The sequence below is a fragment of the Python bivittatus genome, unplaced genomic scaffold, assembly GCF_059951505.1.
Source record: "Python bivittatus isolate LINGU-HERP-01145 unplaced genomic scaffold, Pbiv_v1 ctg000220_np1212, whole genome shotgun sequence".
Classification (NCBI taxonomy): Eukaryota; Metazoa; Chordata; class Lepidosauria; order Squamata; family Pythonidae; genus Python; species Python bivittatus.
The window spans coordinates 29,699,770-29,718,537 of NW_028277048.1; the positions used below are offsets into that span (position 1 = coordinate 29,699,770).

Consider the following 18,768-nt stretch of genomic DNA (forward strand, 5'->3'; position numbering starts at 1 on the left):
AGAAACAAGAACAAAACCAAGCTTGCTTGAAGGTGAATGCATTTAATAGCCTAATTAATCAATAGTCCTGCATTAAAGAAAGCTTTCTGAGGTTCTCCAAGAGTCTCCAAATAGAATGCAAATCAGTATCACAGAGCTCATGGAATTTTACAGATTGAATTTATACAGCAAAAGTACATTAATTTTCACCAAATTTAATATTCATTAGTCACTGTGTTGATTTCACTGCCCCACAACATACACTGATTAACAAATGCAAAAGTACGAACCCTCTTTATTTTCCTACGCAGTTAGTATCTTCTTCCATGTCTTATTGTTATAGCACCAAATGAAGTGATTCTGCCTTAAACATATGCTGAATAGAACGTGCTTTTCCCATCAAGGGCTATTCAAGCAAATAGTGTACTTGCAAAGCAGCATGATGTAAGAAATGTCAAAATATTTTTCTATTGTGTATGTAAGTATAGTTTTGCACTAACAATTTTATGCACAGTGCAGAGATTTTATTTCGGATGTACTGTTCAGCTTTCCCCCCGCCCCCCCCATGAGTGGTCGATATAAACGTACCTCAACCAAAGCCCCATATCCACAACTTGTCAAAACGGGGCCAGGTTTTACAAGTACAAATATAAATAATTAATAAGTCATTTGACCAATGTGTAATTTATTTGGGGCTCCAAGTTCAGCCACCATGATAGACTGAGAGGGGATAGATACATAAATGTAAGTAGCTTGTTGCTGGGGTGAGACCTGCGTCTATAGGTCAGCAAGACACAATGGGAGAAAATCCATCCACCTGATCCACATTTGCAACTATGGTGCTCTAGGCTAGACGAGATCCATACATGTATCCTCTAATAAGCCATTTGGGCATCTACTCTGACACCCCCTCCCCCACAAGCCATTAGTGCCAACAAAACCACTTATGTTTATTTTGTCTCCAGGAAGTAGAGCCTGGGTCCACACTATGCTGAAGTCTAGAGCGAACCCATTGTTCTTTGTTGACGGCAGCTGGCCCTTATGGGAAGTTGCAGCCTAACATGCAGGGGCTGCAAACTACGGACTGATCCTACTTTCGACTGCGGTTTCTAAGGAAAGCTTAAAACCACAATCTGGACACCATAAGGAAACAAGCTGTGGTTTCACAAGCCAGACAGAGAAGAGAAAGCAGGAAGGAGAGTGAGCCCCTGAATACTCAGCTTGTTCCCACACCAACAAATACCTATTTAACTCAACCTCACAGTTTATGCTGCGAGAGGATTTTTTCTTTCTTTTTTGACAACATGTTTGTGTAGTGTGAGGAGCTGGGACTGAGTGCAGCTCTCCATGGTGAGTGCACATGATTTAAAACAAAATAGCTCACCTGCTGCCTACTTAACCACTGTGATTCTACATGGATACACACTGGTTTGGTATTGTACAAGTCACCCTCTGTTCAGAAGAAGGATTTAAGCTACAAGCTGGTCTCTCATGAATTCTTCCAGGACACTGATGACATTTCTGGCTTCCTGCATTTCTGCATATTCTACTTTCACAATCTTCAAGAGCACATCTCCACTACCACAGTTCTTCAGAAACAGGTAGCACTTGAACAAAGCATAATGGCTCATCTCTGCCTGCCGGATGAACCGCTTCAGGTTGTTGATGTCCTGTATGGCCTGGAAAGAGAGCAGCCAACATGTACACTGGTGCCCTGAACTGGCTGAGAAACCATACATGGGAACAGATGCGGTGCATATAGTTCTTTCCCTGACAGTGTCACTAGGATAAAGTACAAAAGGTAGTCGCCCAGGTCTGCTGGGCAAGAAGAGAAGGCTGGATGACTTCCCCCTGACTATCAGTGCAGTTTCACAGTCTGCTGCTGTACACTGCCAATAGATGTACACATACAATGGCTGTTTGGACACAAATATGAACACATACACCTCCTGCATGCATAATATATTAATATACAGGAATTAGGAGCAATAAATGAGAAATTCAGTAGGAAAAAACTCATCTTTAAACTAAAACAGTAGCCGCCACCCCCTGCAATAACAGGCACCCAATGCATGTTTCTCAGAAGGAAGCCCATTATGTTCAAAGGGACTCCCACCCTGGCACGTGCACATAGGATTGCAGGTGCCAAAGTATCAGTGGCTTAACTTTGTGTTCCTAGAATGCATGGTTGTCATTCTGCCAGTATCAAATCATAAAGGTAAAAGCCACCCTTTGTAACACAGAATTCTTACCAAATTGAAGAGGAAAATATGGACTCAGATTGCACTGTTTTAGAACAAATACACCTGAGCCACAATTGTTGTGTCTCAGCATGAAGATCCAAGCCAGTGAAATAGGATAAAGCAATCCAGCAGTATTAAAACAACAGAAACTTTGCCACTGGCTTCAACTGGAGATTAATTTAAACCCCAGTTCTTTGTTTAAAATAGATTATGATTTGAAGGTTGTGAAACACATGCTTTTCAAATGTAGTTATAGTACATGAAAGGTTTCCACTATTTCTAAAAATCACAAATAGCAGCATCTCCAAGCCAGCGTCCCTTTAGATGCATTTGGGCTACAATTTTCATTGTTCTTACCCAACACAGATAGTTACCTTCAATTTAAAGTTTTCCAGTATTTGCCGAAAAAGGAAGGGATTCCCCCCTTCGGAAACATTCAGAAATGCTTGTGTCCAGTCTTCACAGAACTTATTTGTTCCTGAGACATTTGTTGGGAAAGGAAAAACTTTATTATTTTCAGTTAAAACAGTATATTTTTGAATTTCTTTACAGTCACCTGCAAAAAATTTTCTACAGGATACAGATGTTTTTGCCTACTGACAAAGGAAGAGAGTATTATGGTCTCCTGAGGCTTGAAGAATGCATACAAGTAGGATGCTGCTCTTAGGCCACCAATCTCGTGATGGGAAATAAATAAGGATCAAAATTTAACTGGTCATTCTTATCTTCATACATTATGCAAAGACCCAGCTCTCTGGAAAAGGCTCTAATGCTGGGAAAGTGGAAGGAAAGAGAAGAAGAGGACAACCAGCAGCAAGATGGATGGACTCAGTTATAGTGGCGATGAGTGCACCATTGGGAGACTTGAAAGACAGGTTAGGGATAGATTGTCATAGAGAAAATCTATCTATGTGGTCGCTTGGAGTCGAAAATGATTTGATGGCACATAATAATAATAATTTTAAAAAAAACCTTATCCTTGGGAAAATACCACATATACTCATATTAAGTAAATAATGATAAATGATAGTAAAGAATATATATCTAAGGAGCAACAGCATAGGAAGGCTGCTTCTGGGTTCATGGAAACCCTTGGGAGAATAAAACACTCAATAACAATGAGCTTCTGGTTTGGATCACGAGAATTTTTCTTAATTGTTTAAGAAAATGCCACTAATGCTTTTGGACTGCTTTGGAGGCTAGCAGTGAGTTTGAAGAGAAGCTGAGGATATGACTTTCTATGCCAGCCTTGTTCAAGCTGATGGCTTCCACAGATGTCAGATTTCATTCAATTCCTTCAGGTCCAATGCTACCTGGCAATTCTTGGATTTGAGGGACCCCAAATTGTAGCTTTAGGTTGTGCCTGCATAATGTTACAATGAATCTGAAATGTACCATAAAGACCAAGAAAAATTAGACAGTGACCTTTCAAAATTCTTTCTTTCAAGAGAGAGAAGGAAAGAAAGAAAAGTACTGTTTTCCCAAAGGACCAGCTGTGAATTTGATCTGTGCTTCTTCAAATGAGCCAAATAACAAAGCAATTTACATGAAATAACCTAATCAAAATCATTGTATTGGTCCATGATGATAAGCCTTCCAAACCTGGGAATCAATCTGCTACATTAGACTGGTGCTGTGATGACAGAGTAAGACTGTCTGCTTTCCAGAAAACCTCCAAAAACAACTGTCTTTGTAGAGAGTTCTAAAGCAACACCAGTCAATCAACATTCCCTGTTGCTAACTTCATGGAGCAGCACCGTATACTAGAAGCATCTCCTTCGGTAAACTTACCTGCCCTGTGGAAGCAAGGCTGTGGCCCATTCAAGTCAATCATCACCGATTTGCACTGCTCCTCTGTTGCTGCTGCTGTACATAAGGAAGTCATTGTAGTTTCCCGGACAAGATCTTGAAGACTTGCTGCTTGAAGAAACCTGAAAAAGAATGTGAACACTTCTACCTACATGCATAGTCATTTGTCAAGTTCAATTCAGCAGTTATCTCAAAAGGAGCAAGGTTGCCCCTAAGAGATATCATCTTGAGGAACCTTTGCTTTTACCTGTTAATATCCTTCTCTGCCTTTTCTTCAGATCCATTCACTTCAACAGGAGTGCAACTCAGAGCCTTGAAAGAGCAGGGCACAATGTCATTGCTTGGCATAATAACATAGCCTTAGACTACAATTCTATACTCCTTACCTGGCTCAGGAAATACAATGGGCCTTGTTTCCAAGGAGATAAGCAAAGGGTTATGCGATTATCAACCAGTAACTTGATTTTCAACAGCTAAAGTATCAGCTGTTCATGTCCTTCATCCATCTTCCAGACCACTCAGAACATACGTGTAAACTTCTCCCTAGCCTTCATTTTACCTTCAAACAGCTTCAGTGTGTTAAAATGATAATGAGCAAAGGCCAGAGGACTTCCTGATCAAGCAGGAATTTGACCTCAAGTAATGGTAAACTACAGCCAGTTTGGTATAGTGGTTAAGGCATCAGGCTAGAAACAGGGAGACAGTGAGTTCTAGTCCTGCTTAGGCACAAAGCCAGCTGGGTGATCTTGGGCCAGTCACTCACTCTCAGCCCTGGGAAGCAGGCAAGGACAAACCATTTCCGAAATCTTGCCAAGAAAACTGCAGGGACTTGTCCAGGCAGTCAGCAGGAGTCAACACTGACTCAAAGGCAAAGAAGAAAAAAAGGTAAATTACTCTGCTATCCATGAAGTCAAGAAGAGTCAAGCTCTATTCAAAGACGACCTTATTTTTAGCATGCTACCCATTTTACTCTCTCTCTCATATCTGCAGAGAAACTGCTTTTCAAACGCTTTGAGCTAAGGGCCCTGTCTAAACATAATTGACTTTATATGCTTAAAAACATAAATAAACTCCAGCTGCAGTAAAGGAAATCCCTGTTTCTGAACTGCTGGCCCAATTTTGAAATGGATTATATGTACAACTTAAAGCTAGTGCTCCTTAAAACAGAGGTGATGTTATCATCTTATTAAAGCTGTCAAAATCTTAGTTCTGATCAATTGTTTAAGCAACTAGCACTTCTTGCAGACAGCTCCTCGCAGTATAGCTCTACAGCTATGTCGCATTTCTTTCCTGAAGGTAAAGAAAGAAATATGGGAGGGCAGCAACTAGAGTATCATGTCACCTAGGCCCCCTGTAAAATTCCAGGAAAGAGGCAGGACCATTGCACAATTAAAGCTTGTTTGGAAGCAGTGAAAGACTATTGTACGTACTTTGCCTTCCACAACAGTTGCAGCTAAAGCTATTAATAAACAAGACAAATAGTTCAACAAGAAACCCAAACTGAACCAAAACAGAGATTCAAGAGGAGTGAACTTGTATGGTACTCACAGCATGTAGCACAAAGGCAAGTTTCTCCTGGAAAAGCTTCACCATCCTCTGAATAGGGCACACCAAATCCTCAAACCAAGTTCTCAGGAGCGGTTTAATGCAGGTCTCCAGGTTGCTTTGCTGCATCCAAATGAAATAAGAGTTGATCATCTATATGTGACTGTAAAGTGGAGTTCAGTGAAACAGCTCTGGACAGCCTGTTTTGAAAGTGTAGATTACTCTTCAGCTATTCTCTATTCCAGAGCCTACAAAGTTTCCCTTGTGGCTAATCTGCTATCTTGACTCAAGGAAGCAGGTGAGAAGTAGTAGCGTAAGAGCTCATTCAAACAGCTGCTTTAAGCATACCCAGGCATACAGGCAGTGGAATCCCTCCTCCCTGGACTGTCTTTAAACAGCTGCAGTCTTCCCATACTATTTTATAAATTATTCTTAAAACTCCCAGAGATGCTAAAAGTGTTTATGGCATGCCACAAGCTACATTCCAGAAATGCAAGCTCAGGACAAGCCCCTGGAAATAGGCATAATGCTCTTACACCAGGCAGAGCATTCCAACAAGGGATGCCATGTTCTTCCCAAGCTATGGTAAAGACAACATTTGAATTTCCCATGCCTGTAAGTATTCTGTAAACCAGAATATATACTTCTCTCAAGATTTCTCTTTAGAGGGCACAGCTGTATTAGCAGTATTCAAAAGTGACACGTTCAAAACTGGGTGTTGTGTGTCAAAGGTTTAATGGTGACATGTGGGTGACACTGCGCTCCTTAGCTTGAACAATGTCCAATGCTCTCACAGAGATAGTAAGAAGTATGAGAATCTTGAGGATCTCCATATTATCATGCTCATAAAGAGCTTGATTCCCGCAGAACAACCATAAACTCTAAATGCAATCCTTGAAAGGCCAATTCTCCTATTCTCAAGCCGCATGAGCAGTCTGGAGGGATACCATGCAAGTAATGCTGGAAACTGCTAAGAGATGCAGGAGAATCAACACAGTCAAATTACCCTGTTTCCCTTCCAACTACAAGGTAGCAAACAATTTTCCATCTCGAACTTGAAACAGAAACCAGACCAAGAGCTGCTTGCTCTCTAAGTAACTTGGAGATGCCATACTGCTTTCCTGCTCCACCACCTAGATGCAAAGAATATAGCACACAGGCCTATAGCCAACCAACACCTGGAAAGTAAGATAATGCTTCTTCAATCAAGATTTCTCTAATGACTCCTAAAGTGCACTGAGGATCATGAAAATCAGCCTATCTTCCTCATAGTCTTCATTGTCCTAAGTAAACAATTCTGATTAGGGACCTTCACAGGGAACTCAAAATAATTTCAACAATCTCAGTTTGACAAACAGCTTATAAAGTGATCAACATTTTTCATCTGGTTAGGAAAAAAAGAAGAAAACCAGAAGAAGTAATTCAATATGGAGACAAAGAAACCTAAACCAGAAACCTAAACCATCAAGCAGTGATGGCGATGCTATGGAAATGAAATTGCACAACACTGGAAGATGTTAAGAAAGACAACAAGAAAAGCAGCTATGCATTAAAAGACCTTACACACCTGAAAAGAAAAATGCAATTGCTGATAGGAAACAATTTTTTTAAAGGCTCCCTGTATTGTGGAGGGACAATAGCGCTATGTTTGAAGAGGAGAGAGCACTATGTGATGAACCACAGATTGTCACATTGGGAGAATCCACATAAGGAGTAACTGGGCACTTCCTTATAAAGCATGCAGGCAGGGAGAAATCTAAGGGAACTTTTGAGAGGATGGTAGAGACGCTGTTGAACAGCTGAGCAGGAAAATGAAGAGAAGGAAAGAAAAAGGAGACAGCCAGTAAGGACATCCAACTCTTCAGATTCAATTCCAAAAAGAGGCTGTGGAGCTTTTGTTCCTTCAAAGCAGCTGCATTTTCTTCCAGGATTATCTGCTGGCACTCTGCAACTGCTGTTGAATTCCTGGAAAAGATGCAGCTGCTTTTCGAAGCTGTAGGCAGGTGTTACATGCAGCCCCCAAGCACCCCTTTGGAATCAAACCCAAAGCACTTCACAGCAACCAGGATATATAAAAGAAAAGAAAAGCAAAATTCTAGGGGTTCTTTTGGCAATTGCATTATTCATTTGTTAAATAAGAACAGAGTAATGTTGATGTACCTTTTAAAATAAGAAAATGAATATATATCAATAACTGTCGATATCTGTATATGCTGTGTTAATTGTTATTACAAATTAATAACAATTTACAAACTGTTACACAAATGATAAACAGTTTTTTTATCATTTGTATTGAAAAATTTTAGATAGATAAAAGGTAAACATGAAAAGATGTAAGGAAAAGTTAGAAGGAAAAAAAGATAAAAGAAAAAGTGAAGAAAGCAATATAGTTAAAGAAAGAAAGAAAAAAGATAATTAAAGAAGTGACTTCCAATCTTCTTTGCAGCAGTTACAAATAAAGTTATTATCCCTCCTTCCTCATTCAGATTACATTACAAAGACCCCTTCTGTCCCATATTCAACTCCTTTTTCAATCAGCAAATTCACAAATCACTTTTTTCCATTTTCAGCAAAAAGTCCATAAAAGGTTTCTGGTCTTTTATAAAAGTACTTATTGTTTTATCCCTGACCAAACAGGTCAGTTTTGCCATTTCTGCTAATTTTGTCATCTTTACAATCCATTCCTCCTTTGTGGGTATTTCAATATTTCTCCATCGTTGTGCATATAATAATCTTGCTACAGTTACCATATATAATAATCAATCTTCCACAAGTCTTTTCTAAATGATTACCCATAAGTACCAATAAGAAAAGTTCTGGTTTCATCTCAATATTTATCTTTAAAATTCTTTGTATCAACATACTGTACGTATTTGTATCCATTTTTTTTTTTTTGCTTTTTCACAAGTCCACCATGGATGGTAAAATGTCCATGTTTTTCACATTTCCAACACTGACTAGAAGCACCTTTATACATCTTTGATAATTTCTCTGGTGTCATATATCAACAGTACATCATTTTATAAAAATTCTCTCTTAAATTATAACACAATGTGAATCTCGGTCCCTTTATCCATTGTCTCTCCCATTGATCCATCTGTATGTTATATCCAAAATTCCTAGCCCATTTTATCATGCAATCTTTAACTTGTTCTTCTTCTGTTTCAAATCTCAATGAAAGTTTATACATTTTTGCAATCACATGTTCATTATTTGAACATAGCTCAGTTTCAAATTCAGTCTTATGTTGTTCAATTTCAATTACTTTTTCATCTATATTAAATCTTTCTCTTAATTGTGCATATTGAAAAATAAATCTCTCTGGAGTCAATTATTCTCTTGACTTCATCTTAAGTTCCCCATGTTCCTGTACTAACAAATCTTGATAAGTTAACAATTTTTCTTTATCCGCTGTTTCTTTTCTATAAAATGTTTCTTGGGCTGAGACCAATAAAGGTATTTTCAGGCAGAGCCTGGGCTTGTATTTATTCCATCTTCTTAATATGGCACTTCTCACATAATAACTTTTAAAATCTATATTAACGTTAACTTTATTGTACCATAGAAAGCCATGCCAACCAAACCTCAGGTTATGTTCTCCTAATTCTAACATTCTCTTGTTTCTCAGCAACATCCACTCTTTCATCCAAACTAAACAGCAGGCTTATTGTTAAATAAAGTTGTAACTGTTCATTATAATTGGTTTCCTGGTAAACAAGAGACAGAATATAATAATTCCCTCCCATGACAAAGATACTATGGTGCCAGGGAAACAAAAAATAAAAAGGCATGACTAATAGTAAAAGAGATGAGACAAAAATCAAACCTCAATACAAGAACTCATACATTTAGAGACCAAACCAATGAGATTTTAAAGTATATTTATTTATCCCCAACATAAACTCAGAAGAAAGCCTGCCACCTCTGATCAAATACACCCAGTTTCATTACACTTGCCATTAAAATCAGTCCACTCAAATAGGGTTTTCTTTCAGCCCCCAATATTAACCTATTTTTTTCTCCAGTGAGCTCTCCTACAATATCCAAGTCATTGATCACTAAATGTAGTTTATCAACACTGGAATCTCCTAGCACTTTTCCACTTTGTGTTACAAATCTTTATTTTCAAATTTAATAACAGCAATCAACAGTTACCTCTTAATCAAGACTTACCTTTGAATCTAAACGATTCTTCAGATCTTGAATATATCCATCAAGCTCCAGTCTGAATGTACCACTTTTAAGGAAATAATTGATGCCTCAGTTCTGTCTAATTTTTACTTTTAATTCATTTTGTAACTGGTGTGCTGTACTTCTGTTCAAAATATTTTAATATAGAGTTAACCACTGTACACATTCTGGAACAATTTGTTTATAACCATCCTGAAAGTCAAAATTTTGAAGAACAAAATATTGTGAAATTTGGGAAGTACTGTACTGCAGTCAGCATCTTTAACAGTAAACTATCAGAAGTAACTAAACTAGTCTACCTGAATTACAGAGTGATGTAACCTTTTTGCATATGTGACAATATATTTGTTAGCTTTAACAATGTCACAGAACCTGCTTGGACTGAGATGACAGTTAAATCTCATAAACAAAATACATCCTCTCTTTGCTGGTTTAGCTACAAGAAAGTAACATACCTTCTCTGAAATCTGTAAGCCCTTCTTTCAGAAAAATATATCTGAAACAGTCCCACTGTACTCATACTATTACAATATGTTATTGCATTCAGATGTTATTGTTCTCAGACATGAAAAATATCAGCCAGTTTTTCAGGAAAAAATACTGTTGAAACTGTTAAATCTTATCTTTGCTTTCATGCTGCTTTTTAAAAGACTATTTTAATCAACTGAATCTCAAATATAACTTTGAAACCATGAGGCCAAGATACTTTGAATTCAGGTTTCTTTATTTGTATATACTTATCAGATTATAATTTTAACCAAACATCTAGATACATAACTGATATTCTCAGAAGCCTAAAATAATTATTTGGGAATGTGTACAATCTCTGGCCTAATTCAAGAGCATAATCAGAGCAACAGGAATAAAGAAATGACTTTTCCACTTCATCCTCATTTTACACCCAAGCAGAGATATAGTAAAAGGATATAATTCAAGCCCCTTTTCTGAGCCTCCCAAAAAACAGATCACGTACTCCAAGGGATTCTGGCTTGATTCGGGATTTGCTCTTTCTGCATACTTTTCTGGCTGGAACAGGCAGTAATAACAACCAACTCGACTTTCTGGAATACTGAATTAATCACAGGGTGGTTGCGCCAAATCAATTTAATGTTGTATTTCATACTGCAGTTTGCCTGCTCATCGATCTCATTACAAATGAAGTCCTTATTTTAATTCAATCAAAATCAACCTCCAGAGGCGAGAATCTACACAGGTTCGTAACTCCAGTCAATACACTTTGCTTTATGTTTCTGTCAACCTCTTGATTCTACCTGCTGACTTTATGTCCAGGTCTCTCCCACCGGATCAGTGCCGGTGAATGGAAAGGCAAATCGCCTGCTTCTTTACCTGCTATTCCCAAGTAAGCTATAAACATGAAATGAATTAAACAGAGAAAATGCAGTCGAAGTGGGCTCCTGCTGCCTGGAGCCAGTCCCTGGAAGAGATTATTCCTGCCCTTTAGTCTGCTTTTTGAAAATTCAGTGAATCAAAGAAAATGGGCGAAAGAATCACTAGGAGGCGTGTATGGGCGGAAGAGGGATTAAAACCGACACAAACGAGAGGAGGAATTCATGGCTTCCTTGGCTGGGCTCAAGCATTCCAGTACCAAGGAAGAAACGTGGGAGGGGTAGCAGAACCTGCTGACAATTTCTGCTGGGAAGAGGGACCAGGCCCTTCACCTTGTATTTCTGATTTCTCCAACCGAACCCTATGCGTGCTTTCAAAAGGCATGAAATGTTTATTTAACTGATCAGGCCAAATGCATTTTTAAACTGTTAAATAGGAAAGCAAAAGTAGAGACGCTCTCTACTTGAAGTCTATTTCTGCTGGCTATGTCCCTGTTGTTTTCTTGACAACACCGTGGAGGTGGTTTGCCACTGCCTTCAAATTCCCAGGCTCATCTACACCCCTAGCATTTCCTGGTGGTTCAGGATCCAAGTCCAAACTCTGCCTAACCCTCCTTAGCTTTTCAAAGTAGATCAGGCGCTCGTACTGGCTGAGCTATTCTTAGTAAGTACAGTACTTCCGAAAAACTGCAGAGAGCGCACAGCAGGCCATACTTCAAAAGTCATATAGGCTCCAATCATATACACAGTAGCTCATTAACCTGGGAGTAGCCCCACTAAATTGGGACTTCTTAAACAAAACTGTATAGCAGGGTGGGTAACCTGTAAACCCCAGCATCCCATTTGTAACACTGTAGCACCCATTTTGGTGGCAAAATGAATTTCAGCAACACTTTTTTTTTAAGGGAAGAATGGGAGGCCTCTTGGGTTGAAGCTGTAATTTTGGCCCACTTTTCTGATAAGAGAGTGGTTTCCTGCCAGAAACCTCCTACTCCTGTTTCTATCTTTAGCCCATCCTCACTTCTGCAGAGACAGGGCAAATATTTGCAGTTTGCCTTTTCTAGTGCTTACCTATGGCTGACTGGGAGGCTGAGTTGCAGCCTTGAACACTGCAGCCCCCCTATACTACAAAATGAGGAAACATCTACACAATTCTGATGCAATGTCCCTCTGCCTGCCTGCTGGTGTGACAAAAAAATTAACTGCCATTCTTGCACTTCATGGTTGGGAAACCTGCCACCTTCCATCAAATGTTGTTGAAATATTAATCCCATCAATACCAGCCAGCACAGCCAGTGGTGCAAAATTATGGGAGCTGTAGTGCAGCACCCTCTAGAGGGCCAGAAGTTGTCTATCTGCTGCACCGCTTGTGCTTCATATACAGTTGAGACAAATATGAGATTACAAGTCTCAAAGCTTTATTTTGCCTATTTTCATTGATTACAAAACTTATTTTACCTACTTTCATTGATCAAGTGAGCATCCCAGTTTATTCACAAGCCTCACTGAGATCAGTGGGACTCATTCAGTAAACAACTGTATAGTTGCAAGATAAAGTTTTTAGCTCAGAATCCAGATCACATGTGTATTGTCTTTTGCAAGTTTGAGCTCTTAAAACACCAACTTTGTAGTTACTCAAAACAGTCATTAAAAGTTTAGACAATGTGTGTGTATATGAATGATCTCCATCTCTTGCAAATTTAACTCAATTGTACTGACATTAAAAAGTCACAGCATCAGTGTAAGAAAGCTGCTGCAAAGCCCACAGGTTTTTGGGGGGGAGGGGGAAGAGGTTGCTTTATTTGGTTCTGCCACTTAGACAACCATGATTTTCAGACACTTCACAGGCATGAAAAGAATGAGACAATTCAGAAATAAATAGCACTGTTCAACCTTTGACTCTTAAAGCAAAACTTAAAACATTATAATTTGATTACATACAATTTAGTAAAACAGTATCACTAATATTAAGAAAACTACAATTAATTAAAACTGTTTGACATCCATGGAAGTCTTAGTACGTATCTACAGTCTTACCTCAACTCGACTGATACAACATTGCCCATCCCCTCAAAGAAAGCTCCCTTATTAAGATGCTTGGCGACCAAACTGCGCAGTTCCACCTCGGCTTCAGTTGGTAAATTAGTGTCCACCAATGAAAGGCTTCATAAATGAAATAAAGCAAAAAGCATGATTGAGTAAAATAGAGCTTTTGTTTATCTATTCAGTTATATCCAAGACCAGCTAATCACAACTAGTCCTTGACATTTGAGATTAGATGCCAATTTTCAAGGAACAAGATGCCACTTCCAGTTGGGTATGAAGTTCCAAGCGTGCCTCATTTAAATAAACAAATAAACAATCAAAACACTACTTGGAGTAAAACCAAGAGCTACAAAGTTACATGCTTCAGTCATTTTGGACCACAACTCTGTATGTTTCAATGAGCGTAAATAATAGACAGGAATGAAAGCATGGGCCAAAAACAGCTGAAGAGCACAGACTTCTTGTCTAGACTTTCCTTGTCTTTGGTCTCCTCTATACAAGAACTTGTAATATTTTTTTCATTTCTATAATATTCTTGTCCATGGCTCAGGAGTTCCATTTGTAATGGTAGTAGCAAATTCAGTTGCTTTTTTAGGTAGGTATCTATTCTTAGAATGTTGAATTTTTCCCCAGGCTGAGGAATACACAAAAAATATATACTAATGGAGAGACAAGGTCTGTAAGTGGCTCAGCTGTCGCCATTGTAACCAGTAAAGTTTTCCTCAGATTTTCTAACTTACAGTACTGTAGCAAAAGTTTTAGGCAGGTGTGAAAAAATCCTCTAAAGTAAGAATGCTTTCAAAAATATATATTATAATTGTTTATGTTTATCAATTTACAAAATGCAAAGTGAGTGAACAGAAGAGAAATCCAAATCAAATCATTATTTGGTGTGACCACCCTTGCCTTCAAAACAGCATCAATTCTTCTAGGTACAATTGCACACAGTTTTTGAAGGAACCCAGTAGGTAGGTTGTTCCAAACATCTTGGAGAACTAATCACAGATCTCCTGTGAATGTAGTCTGCCTCAAATCCTTCTGTCTCTTCATGTAATCCCAGACAGACTCGATGATTTGGGGTTCGGGGCTCTGTTGGGCGCAAAACCATCACTTCTAGGACTCCTTGTTCTTCTTTACGCTGAAGATAGTTCTTAATGACATTGGCTGTATGTTTGGGGTCATTGTCCTGCTGCAGAATAAATTTGGGGCCAATCACACACCTCCCTGATGGTATGGCATGATGGATAAGTATCTGCCTGTATTTCTCAGCATTGAGGACACCATTGATCCTGACCAAATCTCCAACTCCATGTGCAGAAATGCAGCCCCAAACTTGCAAGGAACCTCCACCGTGCTTGAGACACTCATTATTGTACCACTCTCCAGCCCTTTGGCAAACAAACTGCCTCCTGCTACAGCCAAATATTTCAAATTTTGACTCATTAGTCCAGAGCATCTGCTGCCATTTTTCTGCACCCCAGCTCCTATGTTTTCGTGCATAGTTGAGTCGCTTAGCCTTGTTTCCACGTCGGAGGTATGGCTTTTTGGCCACAATTCTTCCATGAAGACCACTTCTGGCCAGACTCCTCCGAACAGTAGATGGGTGTACCTGGGTCCCGCTGATTTCCGCCAGTTCTGTGCTGATGGCACTGCTGGACATCTTCTGATATCAAAGGGAAGTAAGCATGATATGTCTTTTATCTGCTGCATTAAGTTTCCTTGGCCAACCACTGCATCTATGGTCCTCACATTGCCTGTTTCTTTCTGCTTTTTCAAAAGAGCTTGAACAGCACATCTTGAAACCTCAGTATGCCTTGAAATTCTTGCCTGGGAGAGACCTTGCTGATGCAGTCTAACTACCTTGTATCTTGTTGCTGTGCTCAGTCTTGCCATGGTGTATGACCTGTGACATGAAACTGTCTTCTACAACCTCTTAGTAGCAGAGTCTGGCTGTTCCTCACCCAGTTTTAAGCCTCCTACACAGCTGTTTCGGTTTCAGTTAATGACTGTGTTTCAACCTACATATGAAATTGATGATCATTAGCACCTGCTTGGTATAATTGGTTAATCATACACCTGACTCTAATCCTACAAGATCCCTGACTTTGTGCAAGTGTACAAAGTGTGCAAGTGTAAGATTTTTCTTCTGTTCGCTCACTTTGCATTTTGTAAATTGATAAACTTAAACAATTACAATATATATTTTTGAAAGCATTCTTTCTTTACAGCATTTTTTCACACCTGCCTAAAACTTTTGCACAGTACCGTATGTGGTATATTGTCCTGTTCATCCCTTGTTAAAGAGCCAAACTAACTACTAGCTACAAACTAACAAAGCCAGCTTCAGCTTGGTCTGAGGAATTTTTATCTAGTGAGGCTAACTGACTCCCACAGCCTCACTTTGGAGGCATCTGGAACCAACTTAAGATGGTTGTTTGATATTGGTGACATAGAATCAAATAAAGGTTTGATTTTTTCATCACAAAAGACTCTAATGGGCAGGATTTCAAACGAATCTAAGTAACATCAGTGGGATGGTAGGTTGTTTAAAAGACAGAAGAATCCGCTTACGGTTTTAAACACTTGGGAGCCATTCAACAGCACATAAATCTATCTGGCTGGGTTGGCAATGAAGACACTGTCCTAAGGAAGTTACTACTGCTCTCCTAGAATTCCAGCAACCAATATTATAAATATTCTGAAAAACGCTGAGAGCAGTCTGTCGTGTCTGCAATAAGCAATCTGAATTAGAAAAAGATACTTCTTTAGCATCCAGAGGAGATTTAGTATGTGTGCAGCCCACCCCGTTTGCCTCATCAAGAGTTACACAATTATTAGCACAAGCATTTGGGTGCAGCAGCATTTCATCAGATTGTTTTACTTTTCTTTGATTACTTGCTCATTAGCAGCACACGTGCCCAAGGTAAGAGAGTTAGATGGAGCAGTTGCATAAGGCTTAGTAGGAGTAGAAAGTCTGGTTTCATGCTTTCAACCATAAGCCTCTATACCTTTTAACACATCCAGTTCATATTTTATGGCTGACAGCTGCTCAAATATCAAGATAACAATTTGTGCTGTGAGCAGACATTGGGAGAAGGAGGAAGAGCCACAGACCAGACAATGGTCAGATAAGAGGCAGCTTAGCCTGGGGAAACAAGAGGGGCATGGCAAATGTTTCAGAAGGGACCCACCCTAGTTTCTAGGGAGGAGGAAGAGATGTAATTAAAAGCAAGGGAAAAGAGATGTACTTTCAAACTAGCAAGTTTCTGTTAATGTAACCTTACAATAAAATTAGAGCTAGTACTTCTGGGTATGCTTCTTGTCTGGAATACCCCACAAGGTTGACACCAATCTTGCAAGTCTCATAGTACATCTCTCCCCGCTTGCCTTTACAGTCCAAGAAACTAGGGAGGGTCCCTTTTGAGATGTTTGTCATGCCCCTATTGCTTCTGCAGCTAAGCTGCCTCTTATCTGACCATGTCTGGTCTGTACCTCTTCCTCCTGTTTCCCAACATCATTCCCACATACCATTACAGAAAGAGTGGGAGATGAGTGTAATTCCAAGGGAGCGCATTCCTTTCCCACATGCTTAGTAAATTGACCTTGGAAAGTAAGGCATTTTTAACAAGATTCTTCCTGCTGACCTTAATATTTAGACAGTTTACACTGAGCTAGGGAATCCCGCAGATAGGTGGCCCTCAAGCTACTCAAACTTTGAAGAACAAAAGCAGAGCTTTAAATCAGGTCCAGAATGAGCACCTATTCACAAGAAATCAGTTGTGCTTTTTGATGTGCACATGCCCCTATGTTATAACTATCCAAGATACAGCATGCAAAATCATTTTGCCAAGCTCATTTACCTGAAGTCATCTGAAGAAGGCGTTTCAGCTGACAATTTGCTTGGACTCCCATCGTTACTGCCTGTCCCCTGGTGTAACCTGAAAAAACCAAACGAATTATGAATGTCAAGACAAAATTCGCATGGCCACAGAAAACTAAAACACCCATCATATTGCTATCACTGTCCTGGAGGATGAGGGAATGAAAACCTGGACTGGGAAGAGCAGATTGGGAATTCTGGGAATTGAACAGGCAACATCAGGCTTCCTTTGGATTCATACATGGGCAAATGACACCTTGTTTTGAGCAGCCCTCTGAACAACCCAGAAGAGTTTGACAGCCCAAGGTATGATAGCCTCAAGGTCTAACCAACATTTTAAAATGCATTAGATAAATACATCAGTTGACAGATCTTTTTGCATAATAACCATATTCAAAGAAAACCAATGTCCCTGGAGGGGAAAAATGAGGCTAGATTTCATGATCAAACATAACCCTCTACATGATCATAGATGGAAACTAAAACTGGACTAAAATAATTATTAGCTTGATCCGATCAACTATTTTTAACTGTTTTTTTTTTTTTTTTTAATCTGCGCTCAGTCGTTACCGACTCTGCAGTGACTGCTTGGACGAGTCCTTGCAGTTTTCAAGGCAATTGTTTCGGAAGTGGTTTGCCAGAGCCTCCTTCCTAGGGCAGAGCCCAGCTGGCGAGCGCAGGAGGCAGGGTTTCCATTGCTTTGCGCCCTTTTTGGGCGCGCGCGGTTTTTTTCGCGCTTACCGGCAACTGGTCCCGACTCCTTTTTGCAAGGCACCGCCAGCATTTTTCCTCCCACTGGTGTGAGAGTCCCCATTTATCTACTCACGTGAGTTTTTTTTCGAACTGTTGGGTTGACAGGAACTGGGGAGGAAACAGGAGCTCACCCTGCTAACGCGAAGGCTGGGCTCGAACCGCTGAAGCGTCGACCATTTCTGGCCAGCAACTTTCAGCGTCATTTACTAAACATCTAACTTGGTGCGCCACAGATGCATTGAATAACGAGCCCATCGCTCTCAGACACCTTCCTGGGGTGGGACGGTAGGAATGAATTCATCCAAGAGCCTCAGATTCGGAGAGGCCAGATTAAAATAAGACATCATGAAGGATTAGCAAGAGAGATCTGGAGCCTTTAATGGTTCAGGCTGGAGACACAGGGCAAGAGAAAGCACGCAGGGACGCGGCCGAGCAGCCCTCGCTCTCTTACCGGCAGCCTCGGTAGCCGTACAAGCAGTGATAGCTGTTGCTGCTACGCTCCGGTTTCTGTTCCTCCGGTAAGCCGCCTCCCTCCTCGCTGCTCTCCAGCTCCCTTTCATCTCCGTCTACGGATTCCTGAAGGGACGGCAACATCTTTGCTTGCGAACTCGGAGCGAAGAAAATCCGTTCCCCCATTGCCGTACAGTGCAACGCCCTATTCTACTCCTCGAGTCCGCACTCTCTCCTCATAGCTTCACAAAGGTTCCGCCACAAACATGTTGCCACGGCCGGGCGAGGACCGACGCAGCCGGACGCCTGAAATTGTGACGATGTTCCGGGCAAGCATACACGTGTGCACCTTCAACGCTCACGCTGGCTCAATTAGCACTCGTTCCCCAATTTTACGGAGTTTTTAAAAAATCGGTATTAGTTTAGTTGAACCGTATTCTTACTGAAATCAGTGGGATTACATTCACGATTCGTTTAAGTAAAAAGTCATTCCAATTGCAAGCTTGTTTAAATTTACTTCTGGCCT

At 40.1% G+C, this 18,768-nt stretch overlaps 1 protein-coding gene across 1 annotated transcript; it reads right to left on the reverse strand.

Moving 5' to 3' along the window:
• Positions 1 to 21: 21 nt before the first annotated feature.
• Positions 22 to 18,520, reverse strand: CUNH17orf75 (chromosome unknown C17orf75 homolog). The gene is made up of 10 exons (XM_088138222.1): positions 18,244 to 18,520; positions 17,020 to 17,097; positions 13,151 to 13,276; positions 10,694 to 10,836; positions 9,750 to 9,805; positions 5,580 to 5,699; positions 4,279 to 4,343; positions 4,014 to 4,153; positions 2,597 to 2,700; positions 22 to 1,658 (listed from the first exon to the last, which is right to left on the reverse strand). The coding sequence occupies exons 1-10, from the start codon at positions 18,426 to 18,428 to the stop codon at positions 1,449 to 1,451; spliced, it is 1,227 nt and encodes a 408-aa protein (XP_087994348.1). The 5' UTR covers positions 18,429 to 18,520; the 3' UTR covers positions 22 to 1,448.
• Between the last annotated feature and the right edge of the window lie 248 nt (positions 18,521 to 18,768).